Source organism: Artemia sp. Qi Xiang Cuo, chromosome 12, assembly GCF_049724085.1.
Source record: "Artemia sp. Qi Xiang Cuo chromosome 12, ASM4972408v1, whole genome shotgun sequence".
Classification (NCBI taxonomy): Eukaryota; Metazoa; Arthropoda; class Branchiopoda; order Anostraca; family Artemiidae; genus Artemia; species Artemia sp. Qi Xiang Cuo.
In genome coordinates this window covers 28,608,318-28,635,463 of record NC_142805.1, presented here as the reverse complement: position 1 = coordinate 28,635,463, position 27,146 = coordinate 28,608,318, and the positions used below count along the sequence as shown (strand labels likewise).

Here is a 27,146-nt window from a genome sequence, read left to right as displayed (position 1 = left end):
AGAATGACAACTGAAACACAAGGGCCGTTGATTTGGAATAAGAAGTTTTTAAAGAACTAAAAAACTTAAATTTAACGTTCGAACGATGAAGGAGGAGGAAGCCTCCCTTATTTGTGAAACAATTTCTGTCCACTTTAAGTTCTAATGTTGCTTCTTATTTTCAGTTGATAAATCTCGTTTGTTTTATTTTGATTTTAAGAGGCCCAAGTAGACTATAAACCCTTTGTTCTATAAAGAATAACAAATAAAAAATATATCATTTTAATAAAAATAAATTATCCAAAACTTTATTATATCAATATGAATAAATTTTTAACATTAAATTATTTTGGACAACAGAGGAATTTCTCCCCGGACCAGCATGGTTGACCGTTCCCAATTTTATTACGTTTCACGATTTCAAAGCCTTTATCACATTCGGCGGAGCAAAATGGTGCGTTTCCTTTCCAAATACATCCTGTTTTTAGCTCTGTCTCTGGTTTGATATTGGCACTCTCAGGACAACACAATACTTTCTTTCCAAAAACACAGGATTGACCGTCACCCTTAGCTGAAACCTCAACAACTGTTTCTCCCTGCTTACAAGAGCCAAAACAAACGGGTGAGGTGCCACTCCAGTAGCATTTCGATTTGTTGGGTTCGTCATCGGCATTTGTGATTAAAAGAAGTTCAATTATCTGAAAATAAACAGAATAAAAATATAAATTTCATTCCAAACAGAATGAGTTGAATGAGCGATGAGTTTATTGAAGGTTGAAGTAATTATGAGCTGGGCTAAGTGGAGTGTCTTTGAGTGGGGGGGAGATCAAGGGGATGGACGGGTGTTGAATTATATGAAACTAAGCGAACGCACTAGCGTTAACTTGACGAATACCGGATAATATTTCATATATTATTATTATTCCAATTTGCATTTTGTTCTCATCTCAAGCCATTGTTTATGAAATGGGTAGTCTTTGAAGATTGGAAGATATATGTATATATATATATATATATATATATATATATATATATATATATATATATATATATATATATATATATATATATATATATATATATATATATATATATATATATATATATATATATATATATATATATATATATATATATATATATATATATATATATATATATATATGTGTGTTTTTATATATATATATATATATATATATATATATATATATATATATATATATATATATATATATATATATATATATATATATATATATATATATATATGAAAATTCATTGCAAATTCATAATTTTTTAGCAAATTCATTGGCGATGTGTGAAATCATAAAACGATTCGATGGACGGTAACTTCTCCTCACTTGGCCTCATGGTTGAGTTGTAGTATCCATACGGATATATGGCCTTACGCGTTAATAAATTATACGTTTCATAATCTGGAAAGTGCTGATTAAGTAGGGGAAACTAATAAAATCGTCACTTATCTGTATTTGAATCAATTGATTTAAGGATTTGGGGGAAAATTGTAGGAATCTAAAAACGGATTTTATTCAAGCACGTATTATCATTATCTTTTGTTTTCCATTGGAGATCTAAGATTAGCAGCTTCTCAGATGATTTGGGTATGATATTATAAGAAAAAACTATCTACTCATGTGACAGCTGCAACTTCACCTTTCTGCAAACGTGCCAACGCTGGTAAAATGAATTTCAAATCATAATGGGAATTGTGCATACAACCAGGTAGAAAGAGCTGTTGTCTGATTTTTACATTATATATATATATATATATATATATATATATATATATATATATATATATATATATATATATATATATATATATATATATATATATATATATATATATATATATATATATATAATATATATATATAAATATATATATATATATATATATATATATATATATATGTATATATATATATATAGACCCCAGCGCTGCGCCGGCGGATCGACCGAACGCTACCGACGAGAGGCCCGGTTGAACGCCGCCGACGTGTCGTAACACCACCGGTGTGCCGAAGGCACGCCACCGCAGGCAAAGTAGGCGGCGTTCGGTCGAATTTAAATTAATTTTGCGGCAATTCTTTATTGTGTCAACCGCAAAGTCAGAGCTTTTCCTTCTTGTGTGGTTTAGTATTTCGATTTTCCTGATTAGAAATCAAGTAGGGCTTAAGCTATCCCCGAATTTTGCCGAAAATCTATGTGTCATCCCGAAAAAAAATTTGGTTCCCCAAATCCCTGAAAATGACGCAATCACGGTGCCACCCCTAGCAATTTATCACCAGTGACTTTCCCTGCCAAATATTACTTTGCATACCATAATTCTTCACTACTCTCTTATTCATTAATTTTCGTCTCTTTTGCTACTTTGAACAAAAACCAGACAGATGCAATATGCAATTGCAGATATTGCAATATACACAGTTCTTCATATGTTGACAAAAAAAAGTATCGTCTTTATGAAATGAGTTTAAATCATTTGAAATTCAGTTTCCCAGTCGTTATTTCTTACATCATTCGTAGTCAAGAATTTTAGTTTCAAGTTGAACAGAATTATAGAACGTATTCACTAAAATACAGCTTCAGCCATCAGTTGAATTTTGAAATTTACAGCCGACAGATTGTTTTTACAGCTGAATGGTAAATTTGCAGATTTTTTTTTTTTGCTGTTTTTAGATAATATTTTCTTAATGTTCAATACTCAATTGTTGAACGCCTGTTAGAAAATAAAACCTTCTTTCTGAGACATTTTTACCCCCCCCCCCCCAAAAAAAAACCTTCTATTGGGACAAAAATTAGCTATAGATTTAGCTATGTACAAGGATAGGGAATTAAAGATTGAACCGGAAGTTACCCCAAAAATATGATTCATAAATAAATTGTAAATTATTGCCTATAGGGGGGGGGGGGGGTAGGGGGCTATCATTTTTAAATGATAATACCTCATTTTTTTCATTGAAAACAGGGATGCCAAGAAGATAATTATTTCTTTCATTTAAAGTGGAAACATAAGAAAATGATATCAATGTTCCTGGGAAACCATTGAAATATTTCGGTAGACCAAGGGCCCCCATTGAGGCGTTTTCAGTGTCTTGGGTACTTTGTAATTTCTCATAGGCTACTGGTCTTATTTGGCTTTTATGTGTGCTCCCTTTTAATTAGATTCTTTGGATCCTATTGAATGCCACGGCGAATCTATGAGTTTTCCAATAATTTGAGGTATATGAGAAAAATTTTGACATTTTTGTTGTTGTCTTTTTACCCCTTTACTAATACCCCCAATTTTTTTTTCAAGGAACACTAAGCTGTTTAACGTTATTTTGTGTGTTTATTTGAACCATATAGTGACTTAGTTAATTTTTAATTAAATTATTTTTCTAATGAACGCTGAGACGGTATCCTATCACGGTGGTATCCAGAGGGGGGGGGGTAGGGAGGTATTACATTTAAATGATAATATTTAAACATTTTTTTTATTGAAAGCAGGGATCCCAAAAATTTAATTTTTTTAATTTAAAGCAGAAACAGCCTCCTATCAAAGTGGTATCCAGAAAGGGGGGGGGGGGTAGTGAGCTATTAAAATGATAATACCTTTTTTTTTGAAAGCAGGGGTGCCAATAAGTGAATATTTTTTTTTATTTAAAGCAGAGACGGTATCCTATCAAGATGGTATCCAGAGGGGGGGGGGCATAGGGAGTTATTATAATTAAGTGATAGTACCTTGATTTTTTTTATTGAAAGCAGGGATGTGAAAAAGTTGAAAAATTGAAAAAAATTAACAATATTTTCGTTATTCATACTTGATGGAGCACTTGCATGGTTTTATTGTCCAAAGGGATAGGACCATGTGTGTCCAACCCGTTTTTTTTTCTTCTTATTTATGAAACGGGTTTACTTTGAAAACATTCATTCATAAGTACCAGGCAGATTCACCCTAAAACGAATTGGTGTGACGAAAGCGATATCGACATCCCCACCTAACGTAGCAACTATATATGCCCCAGGGACATAACTTACAACGCCTGCTTCCGGGCCCTGGGGGATTGTGTCGACACCGGAGTTTTGTTTTATGATCTTTGAACTATTTTTAACAAAATAGCTATTTCAAAATTTTTATCGGATGCATTTGGGAAAAAAGGGCACGAGGGGGCTGGTTACCCTCGGATATCTTTTGACGCTTAAAAAGTGAACTAGAACTTTCAATTTCCAATCAAATGAGCCCTATCTGAAGTTTATAAGAGCATTTCTTCCATAAGAACCATATATGCCCCCAGGGCATAACTTATAACCCTTGCCCTGAAGACCTTGGGGGGAGTGTCATGCTCAAAGATATAATATCCAGAACTTTCAACTACGCTACAAGAAATAGATATTTCAAAATTTTGGTTGGATGCGTGTGGGGAAGTGGTGGGCGTGGAAGGGATGTTAGTTGCCTTCCAATCGTTTTCGACTATTAAAAAGGGGACTAGTCATTTAAATATCCAATCGAGTTAGCTCTTTTTGAAGTTTCTACAACAACACTTTCTATAAAAACGTTATATGCCCCCCAGGGCATAACTTGCGACCCCTGCCCTGAGGACTGTGGGGGGGGGTGTCATCCTCAAAGACCTAATTTCCAGAATTTACAACCACGTGGAACAAAATGGCTATCTCAAAATTTTGAGTCGATGTGTTTGGAGAAAAGGTGGGCGTGAGAGGGGGGGTTAGTTGTCCGCCAATCACTTTCGACTATTAAAAAGAGCACTAGCCCTTTGAATTTCCGATCGAATGAGCCCTTTTTGGAGTTCTACGACAAAGCTATAAAAAGCTGATATGCCCCCAGGGCATAACTTACAACCCTTGCCCTGATGGCTGTGGGGGGAGTGTCCTCCTCGAAAACATAATTTCTATCGGGAAATCAACTATGTAGAACAAAATGGCTATCTCAAAATTTTGATTGGATGTGTTTGGGGAAATGGTGAGCGTGGAAGGGGTTTTCGTTGCCTTCCAATCACTTTTGACCCTTAAAAAGGGCACAAGAACTCTCGATTTCCAATCGAGTGAGCCCCTTTTGAAGTTTTTATGACGACCCCTTCCGTATGAAGTGCCTCTGGGGAAAAAAATATTAATAAAACATTGGAGCCGTATGGCCTCTACTTTAGGCAACGCTACAGCGTTGCCTCTGATTATAGAGTGGTGCTGCCTATTATAGAGTGATGCTGGCTTTTGCAAACCTATATGCATACAATTTTTTCGTTTAATTGAAATTCTTCTTAAACTTGCCCTAAGAGTTTCACTTTAATACCCTTAGCGTCATTATTTACAGTGACTGCAGTAGTAGTATTAAAAGTATATACATTGTGCCTTCTGGCTAGTTTGAAATCCCCAAAAACTTACCCTTAAAGGTCTAACTTAATCGTATAATTTGTTCTTCATATGTAGCTTTGTCAGCTCTTTGAAATTCCACATAATTATATTTTGTTTTGACTTAGTTCAACACCCGCCTAAATATTCCTTAAAAGTTTCACCTTAGTACCCTTTGCTTTTACAGTAGCAAAAGATGTAACAGCAATAGTAGCAGTATGCGCATAGTACCTTTGGTCTCTTCAACATTCAATTCAACACAGGCTGGAAGTTTCAGCTTAATTTCATCAACTGTTCCTGTATCATTTCTGCTTGACAACCTGTGTGGGCATAGTGTGTTTTGAATTAGTTCCATACAGTTTCCATATATCCCAAATATTTCGCCTTAGTATCCTTAGTTATAGTAACATTATTAGTAGTAGCAGTAGAATTAATTGTAGTAGCCTAAGTTTTAGTGGTACTAGTAGTAATAGAAGTAGTAATAGCAGTGACAGTAGTAGTAGTAGTGACAGTAGTAGTAGTACGAGTAGAAGCAGTAGTATTATAATGCAAATATTTTCTTTTGATTTGTTCAACATTCCTCACAACAAGCCCTGTTAGTTTCAAGTTCACACACTAAACTGTTTCTAAGATATTGCTGTTATAACCTTTTCACAGCCTGAATAAAGTTCAAGTCCTAGAAGTTTCAACTTAATATAAATAAACATTACTTCAAAATTGTTGATATGTCCTTTTCATAGCCTGTATGCTCATATACTTCTTCAAATTTTGATCGTAATGCTCTTAGCCTTAAAAGTAGTGACAAAAGAAGTAGTAGTAAATGTAGCAATAACAGTAGCATTACTAACGGTGTGTACATATTGCCTTGTGTTGAGATGATCTTCCTCTTTCAGCGTTCTCTGAAAGTTCCAACTTAATACCCAAATCAATTCTTGAGATACGCTGTTTTGACAGTGTGCATGCACATAGCGTCTTTTGATTTAAACAAAATTTTCCTTTAGTATTATATGAACTTTCACTATTGTGTGGTAGTAGCAGTGGTGGTAGTTGTAATAAGTAGAGGTGACCCTATAACTCCCACGCGACACCCCTGCTGCCACCTACAACTTTTTTTACATAATTTATGTCTGTTTGTTGTCACTGAGAATGAAAAAATAGGAATTTTCTCACATTGATGTCTGGTTTCATGGACGGTTATGTGTTGGTCAATTTATTTGATGTTTTTCATGGATGTTTTATGGTTTTTGTCAGTAAGAATTTGAAAAACAGGAATTTTGTCACATTTATGGATGTTTTCATGGTTTTTGTCAGTGAGAATTTGATAAACAGGAACTTTCTCACATTTATGTCTGTTTGTTATCAGTGAGAATTTTGAAAAAACAGGAACTTCCTCACATTTTTGTCTGTTTTATGGACTTTGTCATTGATAATTTGAAAAACAGGAACTTTGTCTCTTTCACGGATTATTGTGTGATTAACCGAATCGTTTCCAGGCACAGTTAATGACATTTCCTTCCTGTTGTTGTTCGAGGCAAAGTTAATGACAATTCTATCCTGTTGTTGTTCGAGCCAAATGTTATGAGTTTCCGGGAAACAGTATTTGTTGTTGTTGTTCAAGCCAAATGTTATGAGTTTCCGGGAAACAGTATTTGTTGTTGTTGTTCAAGCCAAATGTTATGAGTTTCCAAGGTAACAGTTAGATCACGTGTTTCCTTCTCAGCCAATCAGAGGGCTTTGTTTACATAACAATTTGACCTTGAGATTTCGTATATAACGGGCATGCAATGTGATTAAATTATCAGAAAGTATTGTGAGACAATGGATAGAACAATTGACATAATTGATGAGCTTGAGGCCTTGGCAGCCACAATTAGCAATGTAAGTGCATTTTTATTTTCAAATAAAATTATTTTCCTTGATCACCCTCTAGTATATTTAAGTAAGTACCCCCCCCCCCCAACAAACCTAATCACCATACAATCTTTATACTCAATGTAAAACGTAAATATATTCCTTTACCCTCAAACCCCCCCCCCCAAACCTAACCACCATACAATCTTTATACTCAATGCAAAACGTGAATATATTCCTTTACCCTCAAAACCTAACCCCCCCCCCACACACTGTTTTTACAAGTATAATTCTTGCCAATAGAAATACCTTTTCGTTAAATTCCACTTTTTATTTTCCTTGGACACCCTCCAGTATATTCAGCTAAAACGTAAATATATTCCTTTACCCACAAACCCCCCCCCCACACACACAAACCATACAATCTTTATACTCAATGCAAAACGCGAATATATTCCTTTACCCTCAAAACCAACCCCCCCACTGTTTTTACAAGTATAATTCTCGCAAATAGAAATACCTTTTCAATAAATTTATTCTTTCTGTAAGCCTATCAAAAAGTGACAATCAACTTCGTTCTATTAATATACCGTTTCCATTTCAGCCGCCGCTAACTTGACAATACATTTCCGCAAGGTTATAATTACTTTGTCATCCCCTCTTCCGGTGTGTTCACGGTATCGGTCTAGCCAAAGGGTTTTGTTTTGATTGTCAAATTAAAACGATTTTAGGCAATAATATGTGATGCACTATTTTGGAGAAGTGAAATGGATTATTTTCAAATTAAGTCTAACAATATATTTAGGACATTATGAACACGGGGGGAGGGGGCAATACAGCGCTTCTAACAGCTTCGCTGTAAGTCAATTATGGAAAAGGGGGTGGGCAGTAAGAGAACCGACGGTTTCTATGAAAAAAAGATAGCTTTATTATGTGTACATTTACATCCAAGATTGTAATTTAGGCCTATAAGCTGTGTTTAAACGATCTAATTTAAAGCCTCCCTCTGATTCTTGGGCTTATAACATTTCGAAATTTTTACTTCTTTGCGATAAATGTTTTTCTAGACAAAATTATAGTTAATAATTTTCTTTCTTTAAAATAAAGGGGGAAATTATTTTGATAATAATTTTTTTCTCTTTTTAAGGCAAATCATGAAGAATTTGCGGCCCCTACATCGATGAGAGCTACGGGTAGCGCAAATAGCGGAGAATGCTCGTCGCCGCCACCCACTAAGAGAGCAAGGGCTAATAATGCACCCACTGTGAAGGCTACTGTCATGCAATATGGTCGCTGGCCAAAACCCCCCAGCTCCGCACTGCCTGCCCAAGTGCAGCCGTCTGTACCAGCCCCTGTCCCGGCTGCACAGGTCACAACTCCTGTACAAGAAATTAATGACATCGCTTGCACATCCGCTCTCCTTGGTCCTCTAATAGCTGCCCCATCGACGCTAGGTCAGGATGTTACCCTCCTACATGCACTACCCAGTCCTTCAGGCACCCAAGCCCACGCGGATTATGCGAATGAAAGCATTTTTTTCCTACCTCTCTATTTCTTCTAATGTTTTTTTCTTTTTCAATTCCAATATAAACATGTCTCTGCGAGATATTAACCCCTCACCCCCACTATTACATATCTAAATGTAATTTTTTGCAAAGAAACCACTTTTTTTTCTAATCTTTGCTATCGCTTCGATATCTCATAAGAGAATATTTTTATTTCACTTCTATTAATGATAAGCGCCTTTGAAACTCGAAATTCAATTTTTTCTAATCTTTGCTATTTTATCTTTTACTCTCACATATAATGCTCTGTACCTGTGAAAATGACTGCTCTTTTTAACATAGTTTTGAGAGAGAGATTATCCCTTCTTATCCATATCAGCGTCCTAATTTACACTGAATATTTCTATCGTGCCAAAGATTTTAGTGAGGGGAAAGCGAGTTAACGGTTCAATCCTGGAACACTTGCGCGAGAATTAGAAATATGGAATTAGAAATATTTAAATCTTTTGTATGGCATTATGTAAAGGGGGGCTGGAAAGAGCTGTGGGAGGCGCTGCATGAAGTACCGCGGGGCCAAGATGGGTGGCAGGGATGCACCACGGACCTGGAAAGTGCCGCAGGGATGCGCCGCAGGGATTCACGGCGGGGTCAGGAAAGCATCACATTATGCACCACAGGGATGCGCCGCGGGCCTGGAAAGCACCGCAGGATGCGCCGCAGGGATGCGCCACGAAAAAAAAAAAAAAAAAAAAAAAAAAATTAACACTGAAAATAAACGAACAAATTGCCACCTTCTATGTCATATCTTAGATTATCTTAAGTTGAATTAACCAAATGCTTTTAAGCAATAATAATTTTAACAGTACGGATGATTTGAACACTTTGAAAATAAGCTATTTTTCATTTATAGGTTGGTGCATTGGTCCCATATTCGCCGTCCAGTGAAGAAGGGGAAGAAGAGGCAATGGGGTTTCAAGACAACAAAACATGGGACAACTCTATTGAAGTACCTTTTAATATTGATAAGTTTTTAGATGATTTTTTTAATGTAGAACCTAGCACAGTTGAGCTTGTAGACTTGAGCCCGAACACTTTACAAATTTTAGAGGATTTCACAGGGAACCCTCCTCCCACTGATTACCCACTTCAAACAACTGAAGTGGAACATACCCCGAATATTGTTGAACAACTTGGGGGAGGGGGTACATCTTTCCCCGATTTTCAATTGTCGAATACAATATTAAATAATATAGTTGTTTTCACTGCGACGGTTGGGGATCCTTTTAATACGCTTAGGGGGGGAAATTTTGCTTTTGATCCCGTAGAAATTGTGCATGCCTATGTATATAACAGTCTGGCACGCCTGGAGAAGCAAATTCAATTGTGGGGGGGGGAGGGATTCAATGAAGGTGTCCATTGTTTTAAAGGTTTTTATTTGAATGAGGGGATCAGTGAAGTGTACTATAATTTTATACTTTCCGAGAAGAGCGTAATTTCTCCGAATTTAGAAAATTTTGAGGGAGTTTTTATTTAATGGATAGGAAAAATTATTGCACATCTTAAGAACTATAATGAAAACGGGAGTGGGTCTGTAGTTCTATTTATTGAAAATTTAAGCGTAAATATATGTAAATTTAAGAAAGATTTTATTTTAAGAGGGGGAGCAGGGTCTGATAGGGATACAGTTTTAAAATATAATCCAGATCTAGTAGGTTGTCGTGGTATCCAGAAGATCTGTTTTGAAACAGATCAAAATTGTTTCAAGTATGCTTTCCTCATATCAGCATTTCAGCCTCTAGCAGATGACGCTTCTAAGAAGAATTTAGATCATTGGGCTGTACATGGAAAGGAAGGGTCCCATGTCCCAGTTGTGGATTTTTCATGCTTAGATGGAAAATACCCAGTAAAGCTACGATCCATTGATAAGTGTGAAAGGGCTAATGCCCATTTAATTATTGACATTACAGCGGTACAATACTAAACTGAATTTGAAGATGGGACTCGTTTAAAAAAGAAGGGGGTGGTCTTCCCCGTAAGGGGTCTGTCAGTTGATTTGTTTAAATATTGGGTGTGGTTGCTTTACACGCCGCCTTGTTAATCAAATGCATTCGTCCATTTTAACCCTATCATCGACTTTAGTCGAGTTCTGGGGGAGGTTAAAAAGGGGCGGGGGGTCTGTTTCTACTGTCCGACCTGCCTCTCTAGATTTTTGACTGAATTAAAGCTCTGAAATCATATGAGAAATTGTATCCAACATGTATATCAGACAGTGGAGACGGTTTTAGGGGATAGGGCAATTCTACGTTTCAAAAATTTCCAAAATACCCTCCTCCAGTGCAACAAAATATTTTTAGACTGTGAATCTAAGCTGGTGGAGGTGAATGACCCACAATATCCAAGCCGTATCAAAGAACACCAGGCCATTGCAGTGTCCTATGCACATGCGCAAAGAGACAATTCTAATACCATGCGGTTTTTAAAAATAGCAGAAACATTAGATGAGAACGAGTGCATGGTCAAGGCACTGACTAAACTGATTGGCACGGCTAATGGCGCTATCTCCCGTTTGAGAAATACGCATTATCCACTGGTATTGTCCGCAAAGGATCGTCTCGTGATTAAAAATTAAAAAATATGTTGGGTTTGTAAGGGGGAGTTTGTAGTGGGGGATAAGGGGACTAAAGGAAAAAGAGGGGGAGGGGAAAGTCAGAGACCATGATCACTTTTGGCAGGAAATATCATCTGGGGGTAGGAATTTTTGGGGGGAAGCACATCAATCGTGTAACTTAATCGTTTGGCAACAGTTTTTTATCCCTGTTTATATTCATAATTCTAATTATGACTTAAAATTTATTTTACCGGCACTGGCACGTATGCACAGGGAGGGAGGGGAGTAGGTAGTCCATGGGTAAATAATTCATTTATCTACAACATCATTCCCAAATCGGCCGAGAAGTTATTGCTTCTCGAACTGAAATGGCAGGTAGTGGATAATGAGCGTACTTGCTGGAATAAAATTAGGTTTTTAGATTCTTTTAGTTTTTTCCCCAAGTCCTTAAGTCAACTAATTCAAGTGCAGAAAAGCGACAATTTTGATAGCTTTCCCTTGCTTAAACACCACTTTTCAGACAGTGAAATGTATGACTTATTAACCAGCAAAGGTGTATATGCATACGACTATTACTGTTCTGGCGCTCACTTAAGTGAGGTGAAACTACCTCCAATTGAAGCTTTTCACAATTCACTGACCAACAGTGAATGCACAGTCGGAGAGTATGAGTTTGCCAAGAAGGTGTGGGCTAAAGGGGATTGTAAAAATGGGTGGGATTATTGTAGACTGTACTTGGCCAGTGACGTTCTAACTCTGTTGGATATAGTCTGTAAGAATACAGACCAGATCTATTCAGAGTTCGGGTTAGATATATGATATTATTTTTCTAAACCCCATTTAGTAATGGATTTAATTTTAAAAATTAGTAGGGAGGAAATAGGCCTAATCACCGACGTAGATCAACACCTTTTTGTAGAGCGTTCAATGAGGGGAGGGTATGTTTTTCACGGGGACCGCGTCTTATCAACCGATCCGAGTGGACAAAGCACTGGTGTAAAGTAAAATGCAGTGTTCTTGGACATGAACTCGTTAGACCCCTCGGCAATGTCCCACTACTCTTTGCCATGTGGGAACTATCAATGGCTTGAGAATCCTTGTAATTTCCCTGAACGTACCAACGTCGAGGACAACGGGCCACAAGGATGGTTCTTTGAAATTGACGGTCACACTCCATTGGCACTGCACGACGCTGTCAAAGATTTTGTTTTTCACTGTATCAATTGATCATTGACCAGGGAGTCACTGATCCCCTACAATCGATCATTGGTTGAGGATATGGGGATGCATTGGACCCCCTCTAAACAGAAACTGATTGCTGATTTGGACCCTAAAGAGAATATCGTTGTTCACCATGTGCTTTTGCACTGGATGGTGAACAACGGCTTCAAAATCACCAACATACATAGGGTCCTGCAGTTCACTCAGAAACCTTATTTGAAAAAGTTTATCGATACTTTTGTCGATCAACGTTCTAGGGCAAATTCAAAGGTAGAGAAGGAATTGTACAAGCTCATTCTAAATTCAGCGTTTGGCAAAATGTGTGAAAGCATACGTAACAAATCTCGCTGCGACGTCGTGACTGATCATCTAGACTATGCACGAATCATTACCGACCTTCATTTTACATCTTTCATAAGCATAGAGGCCGGCATGGTTCTTCTACACAGGAAAAAGCGAAATGTAGCACTGAACAAGAATATCGCAGGCGGTAGTTCAGTACTAGAATTTTCAAAAAGCTCATGTTGTCGTTCTTTTACAATGTGTGCAAGGTGCAATGGCCACGGGAGGGGGAGGTTCAAGTTTACTATGGGGATACAGATTCTCTGCTGTTAAAGGTAAATGGGACTGAAGATTTATTGGGTGATTTGCAAAATGGGGTGCACATCAGCTCGCGGATGGATTTCACCAACTGGAATCCATCCCTCTACCCAGAGCTGGTGAAACGTCAAGCCCCCAACCAACTATTAAAATTAAAATCAGAGACGGGGATTGATTTGATATCCAGGGGGTGTTCCCGGGCCCTAAAGTTTATTGCGTGGAAACACATAGTGGGGATGAAAAGAAGACATGTAAAGGGGTGCCTACACATTTTGTAAAGAGCAATTTTAACATGAGCGTGTACAGAGACTGTGTAGAAAGTAGCCTAGTGCCAAGAGCACAAGTGCTTGCAATTCGCTCTCTACAGTATAGAAATTATACTGTGAGAGTAGAAAAAAATGCAATGTCGTGTATATCTGACAAGGTCTATGTGCTCGAGAATGGTGTGACTGTCCTACCTCATGGCCACTATAGTATTTCAGATCGAGTTGAATGCGTAGACTATCGTAATCAACTTGGTCTGGATAACCTAATCTGACTAACCATCAATCAACCTTTCATAAATTAACCAACCCAGTTGATCTAACCCAAGCACTAACCCCCACCACTCATCCCTCCACTAACCCATAGCAGTGACGACAACTATTGTTTTTCCTTCACTGTTCCCGGGGGGTGGGGGACCCTCCCCGCGACCAGCTCCCGGGGGGTGGGGGGCCCTACCTTTAAATTCACTGTAATGTTCAACTGTGCTAGTTCCAAGTGTATTTTGTTGATGTACAAAAGTGCTGTACAAAAAGTGTTTAAAGACAAAAAGTGTTGATGTAAAAAAGTGTTGTACAGAAAAGTGTTTAAAGACAATATGTGTTTATTATAAAGTGTTATCATTGTTCATGTTGAACAAATAGTTTTCATGTTGACCAAGTGTCATGTTTAACAAGTGTTTTCATTACTGTAATAAATGTTACCATGAAATATTTTTTTTGTTGTTCTTGAATAGATATGTCTATGGCAAAAATACTACTTATTCATTGGACACATATGATTTACAGTTAGTCAAAGTCCGACTGTTGTCAACAACATGTATCAATTTAAAACGCCCTTCAGATCACTTCTGTGTGGGCCCTCAATGTCGGGGAAAACAACGCTTTTAGCTAGAATAATTCAAAATTGTGATAAAATGTTTATAGAAAAACCGAAAAAAATCTACTATTGCTATAGTATTTGGCAAGAGTCCTATGATAAAATAAAAGCTATTGCCACAACCATACCAATACAATTCATAAGAGGACTTGATGTTTTCAATAGTATTGAATCGAACTCGTGGCTGATTATTGATGATTTGGCTGAATCCATTGAACAGTTCTCACAGGAAATGCTGCAATTGTTCACTGTCCGATCTCATCATGAACACATTTCCATAACCCTGGTTCTACACAATCTGTTTCATCAGAGCAAATGTATGTGAACCTTTGCTTCGAATTGCACTATCTATATTATCTATCGAGTTGTTCGTGATTCTAGCTCGCTCATAACTCTCAATAAACAGATATACCCCGGCACTCCAAAATTTCTGTTGTCAGCGTACACTCAGGCAACTAGCAAGCCCTACGGTTACATTTTATTGGATCTTAATCAGAGCACACCCGAGGATCATCGAGTAGTCACCGACATTTTCGACAATGAAATTACAGTATATCTTCCAGTGAACAGTAGAAAAGGCTATTAGTCGCTATTATGACACTGAAGAAACTACACGAACAACGGCATTTATTTTCCGTTTTAAGCACTTCAAAACTCTTGCTTAGGAAGGCTATACTTAAACATGGTGTCGACAATGATTTCATTAATCTAATATCTGAACTTTGTTTAAATTTAACTGAGGGCAATGTTCAACTGCCAGAAGGTGTTAGACAACAGACAAAGCAACATCGTTCCACTGTACGTGCCTTGGCTTGTAAAAACAAGGGAAACAAATTTAAAAGAACACGGCTCCTGCAAGCAGGTGGTAGCCTTTTCACACTTTTACTACCGATAATTGCAGGTCTTGTAAACAGTTTTCTCTAAAGAATGGCAAAACCCTATAAATTGACACCATTTGAACTTGTCCTCTCGCCCGCCGAACCTTTTGAAGACAATCTAAGCAAATTCATAAATGATGAGAATATTGCCCATGACAAAGAACTGTTTTTATTCCAAGATGCTTTGTGACGCATGGACAAACATAAACCTTATCGCGAGAGACCCGCCGTCACCGATCCCTCTTCATCTCTTCAAGATTCTGTACAATCAAAGGAGAAGGAATTGAATTCGATTGCATCGAAAATTGGAAATCTATTGCCACTGACCTATCGGGAACAGAGTAAAAGAGTATTATCTTATCTCGTGTTGGAAAATGGTGATCAAGTTCAAGTCGACAGCACAGGGAAACAAATTATAATTCAGGGAACAAGTTATAATCTAGTTGATTTAATTTTTGATATGGTGACGAATCGTAAAGGACTCTTATCCTTTGACGATAATCTATACACCTTTCTAAGTGTATCAAACTTTCCCAAAAGTCTTATTGGCAATAAGCAAATTCTAAAGAAACTAAGAGAATATATTCCTGCAACAACACCATTTAAAAAAGAAGAAGATTCAATAGTTGTAGCACCACTGATTTTACAACACCTATGGCTGCTAGTCAAAAGCGAAGACGAATTGATTCGCCCTCCAGTGTGCAAAAGGGGAGTGGACATTAAACTTCATGTTTACGCTCAAAATGGATGAAGTTCTGAAAGGTGTCCATGAAAATATTGGCGAAGCGGGGGGTTTAAGTTCCCCCACCACTCTTTCCAAAGTCTCCGGCTCCACATTGAAAAATGCAAAAGAGTATCTAGAAAATGAACCAAGTTACACACTACATCGGAATCATAGACTTCGCAGTAAACAATATCGTCAAACTAAAGCCTTTTTCCCTCTGCATATAATGCAAATGGATCTTTTAACTTTAGGCGCAGTTCAACGGCATCACAATGCACCCTACAAATATATTCTAGTGGTAATCAGTATCTTTAGTCGCTATGCCCATTCCATTCCGCTGCGATCAAAGAGAGGTGTTCAAGTTGCTCGGGCCATTGAAAGTATTCTCGAAAAGGATTCGTATAGAAAAATTCAATCAGATCGTGGCAGTGAATTTTTTAACCCTCAGGTGCAAAGGTTTCTATTGAAATGTAATACAACACTTTATCATAGTCATAGTCCGATTAAGGCTGCATTGGCCGAACTATTAATAAGAATGATTCATTTATTAATTTAAAAATATTGTACATTGAAAAATACATCTGTTTTAATTTATGATTTAGATAAAATCATGCGGATATACAACCATCGACCTTATCGATCTCTATCCAACTCTAGCCCTCGGGATGTTCATTACAGTGAAATTACATTTGATTCTGTTCTTAAGCAATATTCAAACGGTAATGAGAAGAAAAAGAAGAAATGCAATGTTGATGATACTGTTTGAATTAATAGAACCACCAATATTTTTGAAAAGGGGAATTATTTATGGAGCACTGAGCTTTTTAAAGTGTCCAAAATCCTGGACACTAAACCCATAACTTATCGACTACGAGACTCCAAAGATGATGAGATTCTCGGTGGTTTTTATGAATATGAACTGCAAAAAATTAGAAACACTAGTGAACTTTATCAAATTGAAAAGATATTAAAGAGTCGTACTCGTAGGGGCAAGAAACAGTTGTTTGTTCGCTCGCTTGGATACAACTCGGATTTTGATTCTTGGGTCAGTGCTGAAAATATTAACAATGCCCAATGATTTCTATGTGACTTTCATGTCCAATGTTTCTGATCCTCTCTACAATGACTTGAATAAAACAAGTGATTTTTGGACAAAACTCTCCCCCATCATCAAATTTGACGGAAAGTATGAAGTGGCTCTTGTCGACTGTATTCTCAAAAATACTTGACATCCTGAGAAAAGATCGTAAATATGAAATAAAAAGTATACCCTATGATTGGCCGCCACCACCAGGTGATCAAGAACAAATTCAAAAAATCAATTGGTTGGATTATCCATATATTGAATTACCCTACGAGGAACTCACCTGTATGAATGATTTATGTCGTTCTATTAATAAAAGAATTTCCGCCCGTAAAATAGGAGCTTTTTATTTCAACCATTCAAAGGAAGAGGGCATGATCTACAGTAGTTCCCCTATTGCCAACGAAAAGGTTATTATCAATGATAAGCTAAAGGATGTTCTCAGCTTTAAGCTTAATATAATCAATGGTAAAAGTGCTAGAAACAATAATTTTATTTTTGCTCACTACCCACCTGCCTTCTCCAAAGACACTTGTATATTTCTCTACGCATCGTTTGTGAAAACATCTCGTGTTGGTAATTCAAATGCTCCCCTCCTACGAGTTCTTGAACGAAAAACCAATCGAGAACATATTCATCACTACAATATAAAGCATCTTCAGTATATTCCCGTAAACACTTCATATTTGGAACTCTGTCAGTTAACACTAAGAACTGAATTAGGTGATCCCATTGCAATTTCAAAAGGTTTGGCTGTGATTACATATCATTTTCGACCCATCGTTCAACAGCAAGATGTCTAATAGAAAACCGGTATTCACTTGTCCTGATATTTATTGCTATGTTAAAACTCTTGGCCCAAGACAACAGGGCAATGGAATGGACTATTACAAGGGTCGCTCGTCAATGTCTGGCTATGGTCTTGGCAGTTGGTTTTCTAAGCTGTTTTGCTCTTCACTACCACTGGCTAGAAAATATCTTGTACCGGCTGCGACAGATTTTGCATCCTCTACACTATACGATTGGGGCTCTGGCAAAGATTTTAAAAAAAGTGCTACGTAAAATCTTAGGTCCAGTGCGCGAACCCTTGGCGAGAAATTAAAACAAAATGGTAAAGGTTTAAAAAGGTCAAGAAACAACACATCACTCATCAGTCTCTACTCAGGTCGGAAACGAAAGACATCCCTTTTGTCAAAGAAAAGAAGGAAAAAGCCGAAAATTGTTAGATCGAAACTTGATTTCTTCTCTTAAGATGTCCTACCTACCACATAAGGATTCCCAACCTTCAATCACCGCCTCATTGAATCTATTCAATGCCGACAATGTTGACGTTAGTGTCAAGCATGGATAATATGAACAATTTTATCCTCTACAACCCCTCTCCGATAATATCCACTTTCAAATTTATTCCAATGAAGACTACTTTATGGACATGTCTTCAATATTTATAGATTTACAAATGAAAGTCCGGAAATCCGATAATACAATGCCAGTTCGAGCCGATGGGATATCCAATGAAAATTGTATACTACATAATTTATTTCGTCAAATTAGTGTCTACATCAATGGCACGCTGGTGAGCACAAGCAATAATCTCTCAAACTATGCAAGCTGTATGCAATTCAAGTTGATGACACCCAAGTCATACAAGGAATTGAGAGGCGCCTCCAATGGATATGAATATATTACTAATACTGATAGTACAGATGCACTTAAAAATGCTACAACTAGTGAATTACATCTAGTTGGAAAAATATATAATGAAATATTTAATATACCCCAATGGCTGCCGCCCAATGTTAAAGTGGATATAAAATTGAAGCTTGCACCATCCAATTTCATATTGAGAAAAGAACTTGCTGCCAATCCCGATGTAAGTCTCTCCCTCACCTCGGCTATACTCCATGCACGCAAACAGCAGGTTATGAGTTTTGTTGCTTTGGCCGTGGAAAAACTGAGAGCCAATGGAAATAATATTAAACTACTTGTTCCTCACGCGATCACCAGTCGGTGTCATATTGCCATGGTCTCATGCGCCTCCACCAATTCATCCCTAATCAATGGTGGAATTTCCACAAAACTTACACTGACATTTCGATAAAGTACTGATACAATATAATCGTGGACCGAATGCCAACATAAATTCGAAATGTTGGGACTTTAATCTCTTGTTTGCAAAGTAAACAGCATCCCGCTCTACAATCTATCCTTTGATAAATCCTATAGAACATTGTATGAGTTGACCATGCAAACCCTAGATCATGATTCGCAACTATTTGAAAATGGTATAACCGAAGATATGTTTGCTAAAACACATGGTATCATTGTATTAGATTTGTCTGGCACACATGATATGAGTATAGTATGTACGGGGACTGTGCGTTTAGAGTGTACATTTGACAACCCATTGGCTGAGAGTATTGCACTAATCTTACTAAATCAATATGAAACCTATTGGGAAATCACACCCGAAGGCAGTGTTCTACTAGACTTGGCGCCATGAACAGCAGTCAAATAATCAATGTATTTAATATGGTCCCCTACATGTCCCAGTTCAAATCGTATTGTCCACTCACGCACTATCTTGGAAAAATTCAAAGTACGAACAACATCTGGATTGTTGTCAATAGCAGTCCATCGACTGTGTTGACGGGGCATTGGCTGTGAATCTATAAAACAATGAAGAAGATTGAGTTTTTTTATTCTCTTGCCCTACCCTATACATTCTACACACCTCACATCAGCAACTATATTGAGAGCAGTGGGAAAAGTATTATTCAAAATCGAAAGAGGGTACAGGATCTAACGACTAAAAGCTGCGGCTTCCATGCACTACTATATTTTGTATTCCGATGTCGTGGCTATACCTACAAGCAGTTTCTCCACATTTATGGTGACAATCCACGTCTGAACGACTTTCTAGTGGAAAATATACTTACGAGTGTATTTAATATTGATTTCAGTGCCTTAAGAATAAAGAGCTTCAAAAATGTAGGTGAATTTACTTATAAATAAAAAGTATATATATACAAAAATATCTTTAAATCATTACTTTTATATTTCCTCATAGGTGTATAGGCGACTGTCGTGAACCACTAATGCTGGTAAACCATTTGGTTTCACTGTATACTGATCCTGATTGACTGCAATGTCAGGATCATATTGTCGGAAGTACAATAGAGCTTCGCTCTTGTCATTTCTCTGTGTGTAGTCAATGATACTATTTGCGTTCATATTATGAAATTCACGAGTTTAAGTCGGAATATTTGAAGCAGTATCATATACTGTGTTTTCAAGTGATGAATCACATTCGGTAACTGCCAAATAAAAATCACTGGGTTTATAGTCATAGTAGGCAGTGTCGTAACCGCGGTGACGTAGAAACCAAATTGTCTTGTTACCCCAACAGTTGAATTGTAGACCCGATTCCTCTTCTCAGAATAATTTAAATCCACGACGATACCAATCTCGTAGAAATAAACTGAAATCACGTTTAGGATTCTTTCCAATCATAGCGGGGTAAGTATTCTCCCATTGATGACATTTATCATAGTGACAATTGGAGCATAGGTCCCCTCTAGGGTGAGAGTCACACACCTTTTCAAGACATGAATTACATCTTTTAATTTGTACTGCATAGCCTCTATGTAATTTGCAGGGACTACATAATTTACACTTTTCGCTATAGTCGTCAATAATTGTACAATTCTCATACTGAGTCCAACTGCCAAGAGTGTACAAGCACAATGGGCATATATAGAACATTTTTTGGTTTCCGATGTCAATTCTCTCGCAGCTAAAACAAAACTGATCGTCCTCGCTCGATAAATTCAAAGTGGAGGAAAGGGAGAGGAGTAACTCTGTAACGTTACCTCTTTCGAATGAGGGAGAGCCATCTACATTGGCAATGATTTCAAAAGTATATCCACAATATGATTCTGCTTTGTTCCAATTAATATATCAATAAAATGAGTATAAGCATTTGAATCACATTTTAAAAGTTTCAAACAATAGTCCAATGGGGGGGAATCAGTTTTCATTATATTGTCAAGTGTTCCCTGAGAGAATATCCTGCGTTGAAGAGATAACTCGAGAAAATCACCATCCAAAATCAAATGTTTTTCCATAAACACTAGATTTGATCTAATTCTCTCTTTCTCAAATTTATTCATTTTTCAATCCTTTCACTCTGACTGCTGACTCTAGACTGAGCCTGATTCGTTAGCCCTAACCAGAAAAGAAAGGGAACATTTTCGATTTCGAAACAATTTTATTGAATAATTACAAGAACATCAATAAAACTATGCATGTACAATTAGCGATAGAGTTTATTGTCTTTGATATGTTTCACCAATGCACTTAAAGCACATTGAAGTCTATTCACATGTGCTATATCAACTTTAGCGGCGAAACATAATTGATCTTCTATTTTAAACTTGCTCAAGGATATCACATATCTTGCATATACTGCATCCCATTCCAGACAAAGCCGCAATCCTTTCGTAATTTCCACCGCAATGTTTGGTGCTCTTGTATTATTACCATCAACTCCACTATCAACTTCTAATAAGGTAAACATTCCACTCATTATTACAAATATATATATCCAAATAAACTATTCTCTTTGAATTCTATTCACAGACTAATAAAACTATAGCAAAAATCCTTTCCTTATATTCCCTCCGCCGCTAATATGTAAACAAAGCCCTCTGATTGGCTGAGAAGGAAACACGTGATCTAACTGTTACCTTGGAAACTCATAACATTTGGCTTGAACAACAATAACAAAAACTGTTTCCCGGAAACTCATAACAATTTGCTTGAACAACAACAACAAATACTGTTTCCCGGAAACTCATAACATTTGGCTTGAACAACAACAAGAAGGAAGTGTCATTAACTTTGCCTCGAACAACAACAGGAAGGAAGTGTCATTAACTTTGCCCGGAAACGATTTGGTTAATGACTCAATAATCCATGAAAGTGACAAAATTCCTGTTTAACGAATTGCCTCACTGACAACAAACAGACATAAATGTGACAAAGTTCCTGTTTTTTCAAATTCTCACTGACAAAAACCATGAAAACATCCATAAATGTGACAAAATTCCTGTTTTTCAAATTCTCACTGACAAAAACCATAAAACATCCATGAAAAACATCAAATAAATCGACCAACACACATAACCATCCATAAAAACAGACATAAATGTGACAAAATTCCTGTTTTTTCATTCTCACTGACAACAAACAGACATAAATTATGTAAAAAAAAGTTGTAGGTGGCAGTAGGGGTGTCGCGTGGGAGTTATAGGGTCACCTCTACTGTAATAGTATCGGTAGCATGCACTTATTGCAGTCTTGATCATCTCCCTTATCATTTCCTGAATTTTCAAAACTAATATACTCAGTTATTCCTGTTTTACACCCTTTTGAGAATCTGTATACGCATGAGATGTTTTGTTTTGCTTCAAAGCTCCCCTCAACATTCTCTGAAAGTCTCACCTGAATGTCCTTCGTCTTCTTAGAAATTAATTCAAACATGCACATCTTTCTCAATAACATATATTATGTGTAAACAATGAACGAATTGCCTAACTTACAGCCCTTGCCCTGTGGGCTGTGAGGAGGCTGATTTCCCCAAAGACATAATTACTGGGACTTTCAACAATGCTGAACAAAATACATGTCTCAAAATTTTAATAGGATGTGTTTTTGGAAATAATGGGAGTGGGGGGGGGTCTAGTTGCCCTGCATTCACTTTCGACTCTTAAAAAGGGTACTAAAACTTCGAACTTCCAACCAAATGAGCTCCATCCGATCCAAAGTTTAAGCAACCACTCGTTCCATAAAAACCTTATATGTCCTGGGGCACAACTTGCAACCCTTGTCCATGGGCTCTGGAAGATCGTATCCACTATAATGGCCTTGTTATAAGAGTTTTTAACTATTTTTAACAAAATGGCTATCTCACAATTTCAATTGAATACGTTTCAGGAAACGAGGATGTCAGGGAGAGAAGAAGGGCTTGTTGCTCTCCATCATGTTCGACTCTTAGAAGGGAAACAGAACTATACATTTCTAATCAAATGAGTCTCTTCTAAGGTTCACACGTCCACCCCCTCCATAAAAACCTTATAACAATCCTTACCCTAGATTCTGGGGGATTCTTTATCCCCTCAAAATACACAAAAATACTATAAAAAAATCTTTATTTTGGAAAGCAAGTTCACTTAAGAAGCTTATTTTCCCAAAACATGGTACAACAAAAGGTTAACTTTAATTTGAAAGGTGAAGTTTCATGAGGGAGGATCCCTCCTAGGATTGGAAGCCTTATTAAAACGAAGAGAAATCAAATTAAATTTATTTTTGCAAATCAACATAAAAGAGTAACAACTAGACTTAAAACGAACAGAGATTGTTCTTTATACCACAGGTAGGCACTAGATACCTACATAGGAATTATTTAAGGGGATTGTAGAAAAGAAGCCTTTTTAATAAATTAAATAAGATAGATTTGTTGTAATCTATTTGAAAGGAGACTCAAAGCTCTTCCGTTCATTCATCTCTAATGATTTTGATCCGTTCAAAGTTTAGCTTACGCTTAATTTAACTCTCTTCTTCTATTAGAAAAAATTCATTTGTTTAATCGCATTTTGAATCATTATTGGAATTAGAATCTACTTGAGTGAGAGCAGCAAGGTGTACAAAAAGACAATTTGTCGTACCTGATTATCAAAATAGTTCGGCCGCAATGTCTCAGGGATAGCTTAAGCTATATAGTTGAAACTTTCATGGTGTCTTCCAAGATATTGATGAAAGATTTGCTGGGGTAGAGATAAATCTGGTAGAGAGAGGGCTGAGGAGGCCTCAGGGCTGAGGTGGGACCTTTGTCCTCCGTAACTTCTTAGCCCCACACAGATTTTGGAAATTCACTATTTTTTGTTATTTTTATTAAAATACCTTTTTTTTGTATTCTCACTGAATTCCTTTTAAGGACTGATTTACCCCCTCCCATCCCTCTCATTTATGTTTTTAACATATCTGCTCCCTTCGTCTACATAAATTAGCTATTTCTATGAATCATTGCAGAGCTACGGACGTAAGAAATTTAGAAATAATTTCTAGAAGTCATTACATATTATAGATTAATTATACTTTGTATATTGAAATAAATAACCTAAAAACGCTTTTGCAATATGATCTCCTAAGGTATCTGGATCCATTCATGGATAAGTGATGGCATAAATCAAAACATGCTGTTTGCAGCCACACTATCAAAAAGGTCTATTTGTAATTTCCTGGGAACGGCTTTTGGGGTCAAATGGAGAGTTTTATGTATGGTTTAGGGGGCGGGGGGGGAGAAGACAAGTAAACCTTGAAACTTGACTTGGGGAATGGAGTATTGAACCAACTAAATATTTTGGTCCCTAGCCTATTTTACGTTGAGGACTATGTGTTTTAATTTGACTGGACTATAAGTATCTTTATTAGACTAGAACTTTTCACCATATGCTAGCAAAATAGACAAAAAAAAATACGTACACCCAGGCTATCAAACTAACATTGTTCAGAAGGTACTTCGAACCTAGTGGGACCCTAAAAGTAATCTTAGGCCTACTGCCCCAGCATTTCGAATCTTTATTCAGTTTTGTCACACGACCATCTGCGCTCTCCTGAATAATATGAAAAGAAAAACACATCTATGCAAAGGCTTAAATTTGTAGAGGGGGAAAGTATATCCCCCGTAGATTTTTTACCTCTCCTGGATAAGTTTTTTTGGGGTTTCTATATTGAAATTTTTTTTTTGTTTATTAGTTGAATTTCTTATAACAGAGTTGCCCCCCTCCCTTCTTCTCTAGACTAAACAAACATATTCTGCTCCCTCCCCCCTCCCTCTCACAAAAAAGATCACGGATTGAATCCACGGGTTTAATGATTCTTACTACCGATATGTAATTAAGTCCTTCGCCTCCTTATCTTAAAAATAAATTGAGTTATTTTAAGTAAGTTATTAAATAAAAAAAAAACAAGTTTTTTAAACTGAAAGTAAGGAGCGACATTAAAACTTAAAACGAACAGAAATTATTCCGTATATGAAAGGGGCTGTTCCCTCCTCAACGCCTCGCTCTTTACGCTAAATTTTTTTATTGTTTTAAAAAATAAAGTTGTGAGAAAGAGTCAGACTTTAGCGTAAAGAGCGAGGCGTTGAGGAGGGGACAGCCCCTTTCATATACGGAATAATTTCTGTTCGTTTTAAGTTTTAATGTCGCTCCTTACTTTCAGTTTAAAAAACTTGTTTTTTTTATTTAATTTCTGATCGTTTTTTAGTTAATGCAGCTTTTATTTGCATAAAAATTTTACTTTTCTTTTGCTAAATGGATGTCTTTACAAATTAACTTACGCAACTAACTTCTATATTCGTATATTTTTCTTCTGGCAAAAAATACAAAGTTGCAGATTTTTGCAGATATGAGCTTGAAACCTATGTATTAGGGTTTTCTGATACGCTGAATCTGACGGTGTGATTTTCATTAAAATTCTTTCACTTGTAGGGGATGTTTCCCACCTCTTTAAAAAATCGAGTAAATTTTCTCAGGCTCGTAGCCTTTGATGAGTAATACTAAACTTAATAAAATTTATATATTCACATTCTTTTGATACATTTATTGACATCAAAATTCCGTTTTTCAAAGTTTCAATTACTATTGAGCCGTATCGCTTGTTTTTTTATTTTTTTTTATTAAGTATATTTTATTAAGTATATTAGGGGGTTATCACCTTAATAAATAACCCGCTCATTACGTTAAAAGTTTAAAAAAAAATTTATTTACAAACCCCTGAATCACAAAGGCCGTTTAATTAGAATAGATAGCTCTTTTGAAAGCACTAAAAAAAACTGTAGCGTAAAGAGCGAGGTATTGACTTGGGGGAGAACCCCCTCACATACGTTGTAATTTCTGTTCGTTTTAAGTTCTAATATTTCTTCTTACATTTCAGTTGAAAAAACTTGTTTTTTTTTATTTAATTTCTGCTCGTTTTTTAAATAATGTTAGTAAATCCGGCACGCCCTGCATAGACCTGTCCCTTACCCCCAGGACCCATCCGCTACGTCCCGCTGATCACGAGTAATCCCCGCCTCTAGCCCCCCTCCCCCTCCAGAAAAAATCCTTCCTGAAAATGGTTGTATACTTTCCAATAACCAATAAAGAATGCTGGCAAGTCCGGTGCCCCCTTCATGGCAATTTCCCTTCCCCCATGAAAACTTCCTTCATGAAAACTTCCAGAAAAAAAACCTCCTGAAAACTTCTGTATACTTCCGAATAACCAATACAATATATGTTAACATTGGGTAGTGTTCATAACTTTTAGCCCTCCCTCTGGGTACTGCGGGGAATTAAGTCATCCTAAAAGACATATTTATCATATTTTCGACGGTGTTGAACAAAATGGCTATCTCAAAATTTTGATTGGGTGACTTTGGGAAAAAAATAAGCGTGGGAGGGGGCCTAGTTGCCCTCCATTTTTTTGGTCACTTAAAAAGGGCACTAGAACTTTTAATTTCCGTTCCAATGAGCCCCTCCACGATATTCTAGGACCACTGGGTCGATACGATCACCCCTGGGAAAAAAAAAAAAAAATAAATAAACACGCATCCGTGATATTTATTCTGGCAAAAAATGTAAAATTCCACATTTTTGTAGATAGGAGCTTGAAAACTGTACAGTAAGGGTCTCTGAAACGCTGAATATGATGGTGTGATTTTCATTAAGGCTCTATAACTTTTAGGGGGTCTTTCCCCCCTTTTTTTTAAATCAGCCAAATTTTCTCAGGCGCGTAACTTTTGATGGGTAGCACTAAACTTGATGAAAGTTATGTATTTAAAATCAGCATTGAAATCTGATTCTTTTGATATATCTATTGGTATCAAAAACCCGTTTTCTAGAGTTTCGGTTACCATTGAGCCGGGTCGCTCCTTACTTACAGTTCGTTACCACGAACTGTTTGATAACATAGTATACGCTAATTGTACTTTGTTTATTGAAATGAATAAATAACCTTAAAAAACTAAAGCCATACCACTATTAGAGCCTGAAATTGTTTCATATTAGTCCTTATCCAAAGTCTTAACTGCAACTAAAATAAAAGTCAATTGACATATGGTTCTACATATGTTACATAATTG

The 27,146-nt window shown here is 36.8% G+C and overlaps 1 protein-coding gene across 1 annotated transcript; it reads right to left on the bottom strand.

The window, feature by feature from the left end:
• Positions 1-274: 274 nt before the first annotated feature.
• LOC148945967 (uncharacterized) lies at positions 275-27,146 on the bottom strand. The gene is made up of 2 exons (XM_089097995.1): positions 27,041-27,146; positions 275-677 (listed from the first exon to the last, which is right to left on the bottom strand). The coding sequence occupies exons 1-2, from the start codon at positions 27,065-27,067 to the stop codon at positions 324-326; spliced, it is 381 nt and encodes a 126-aa protein (XP_088954121.1). The 5' UTR covers positions 27,068-27,146; the 3' UTR covers positions 275-323.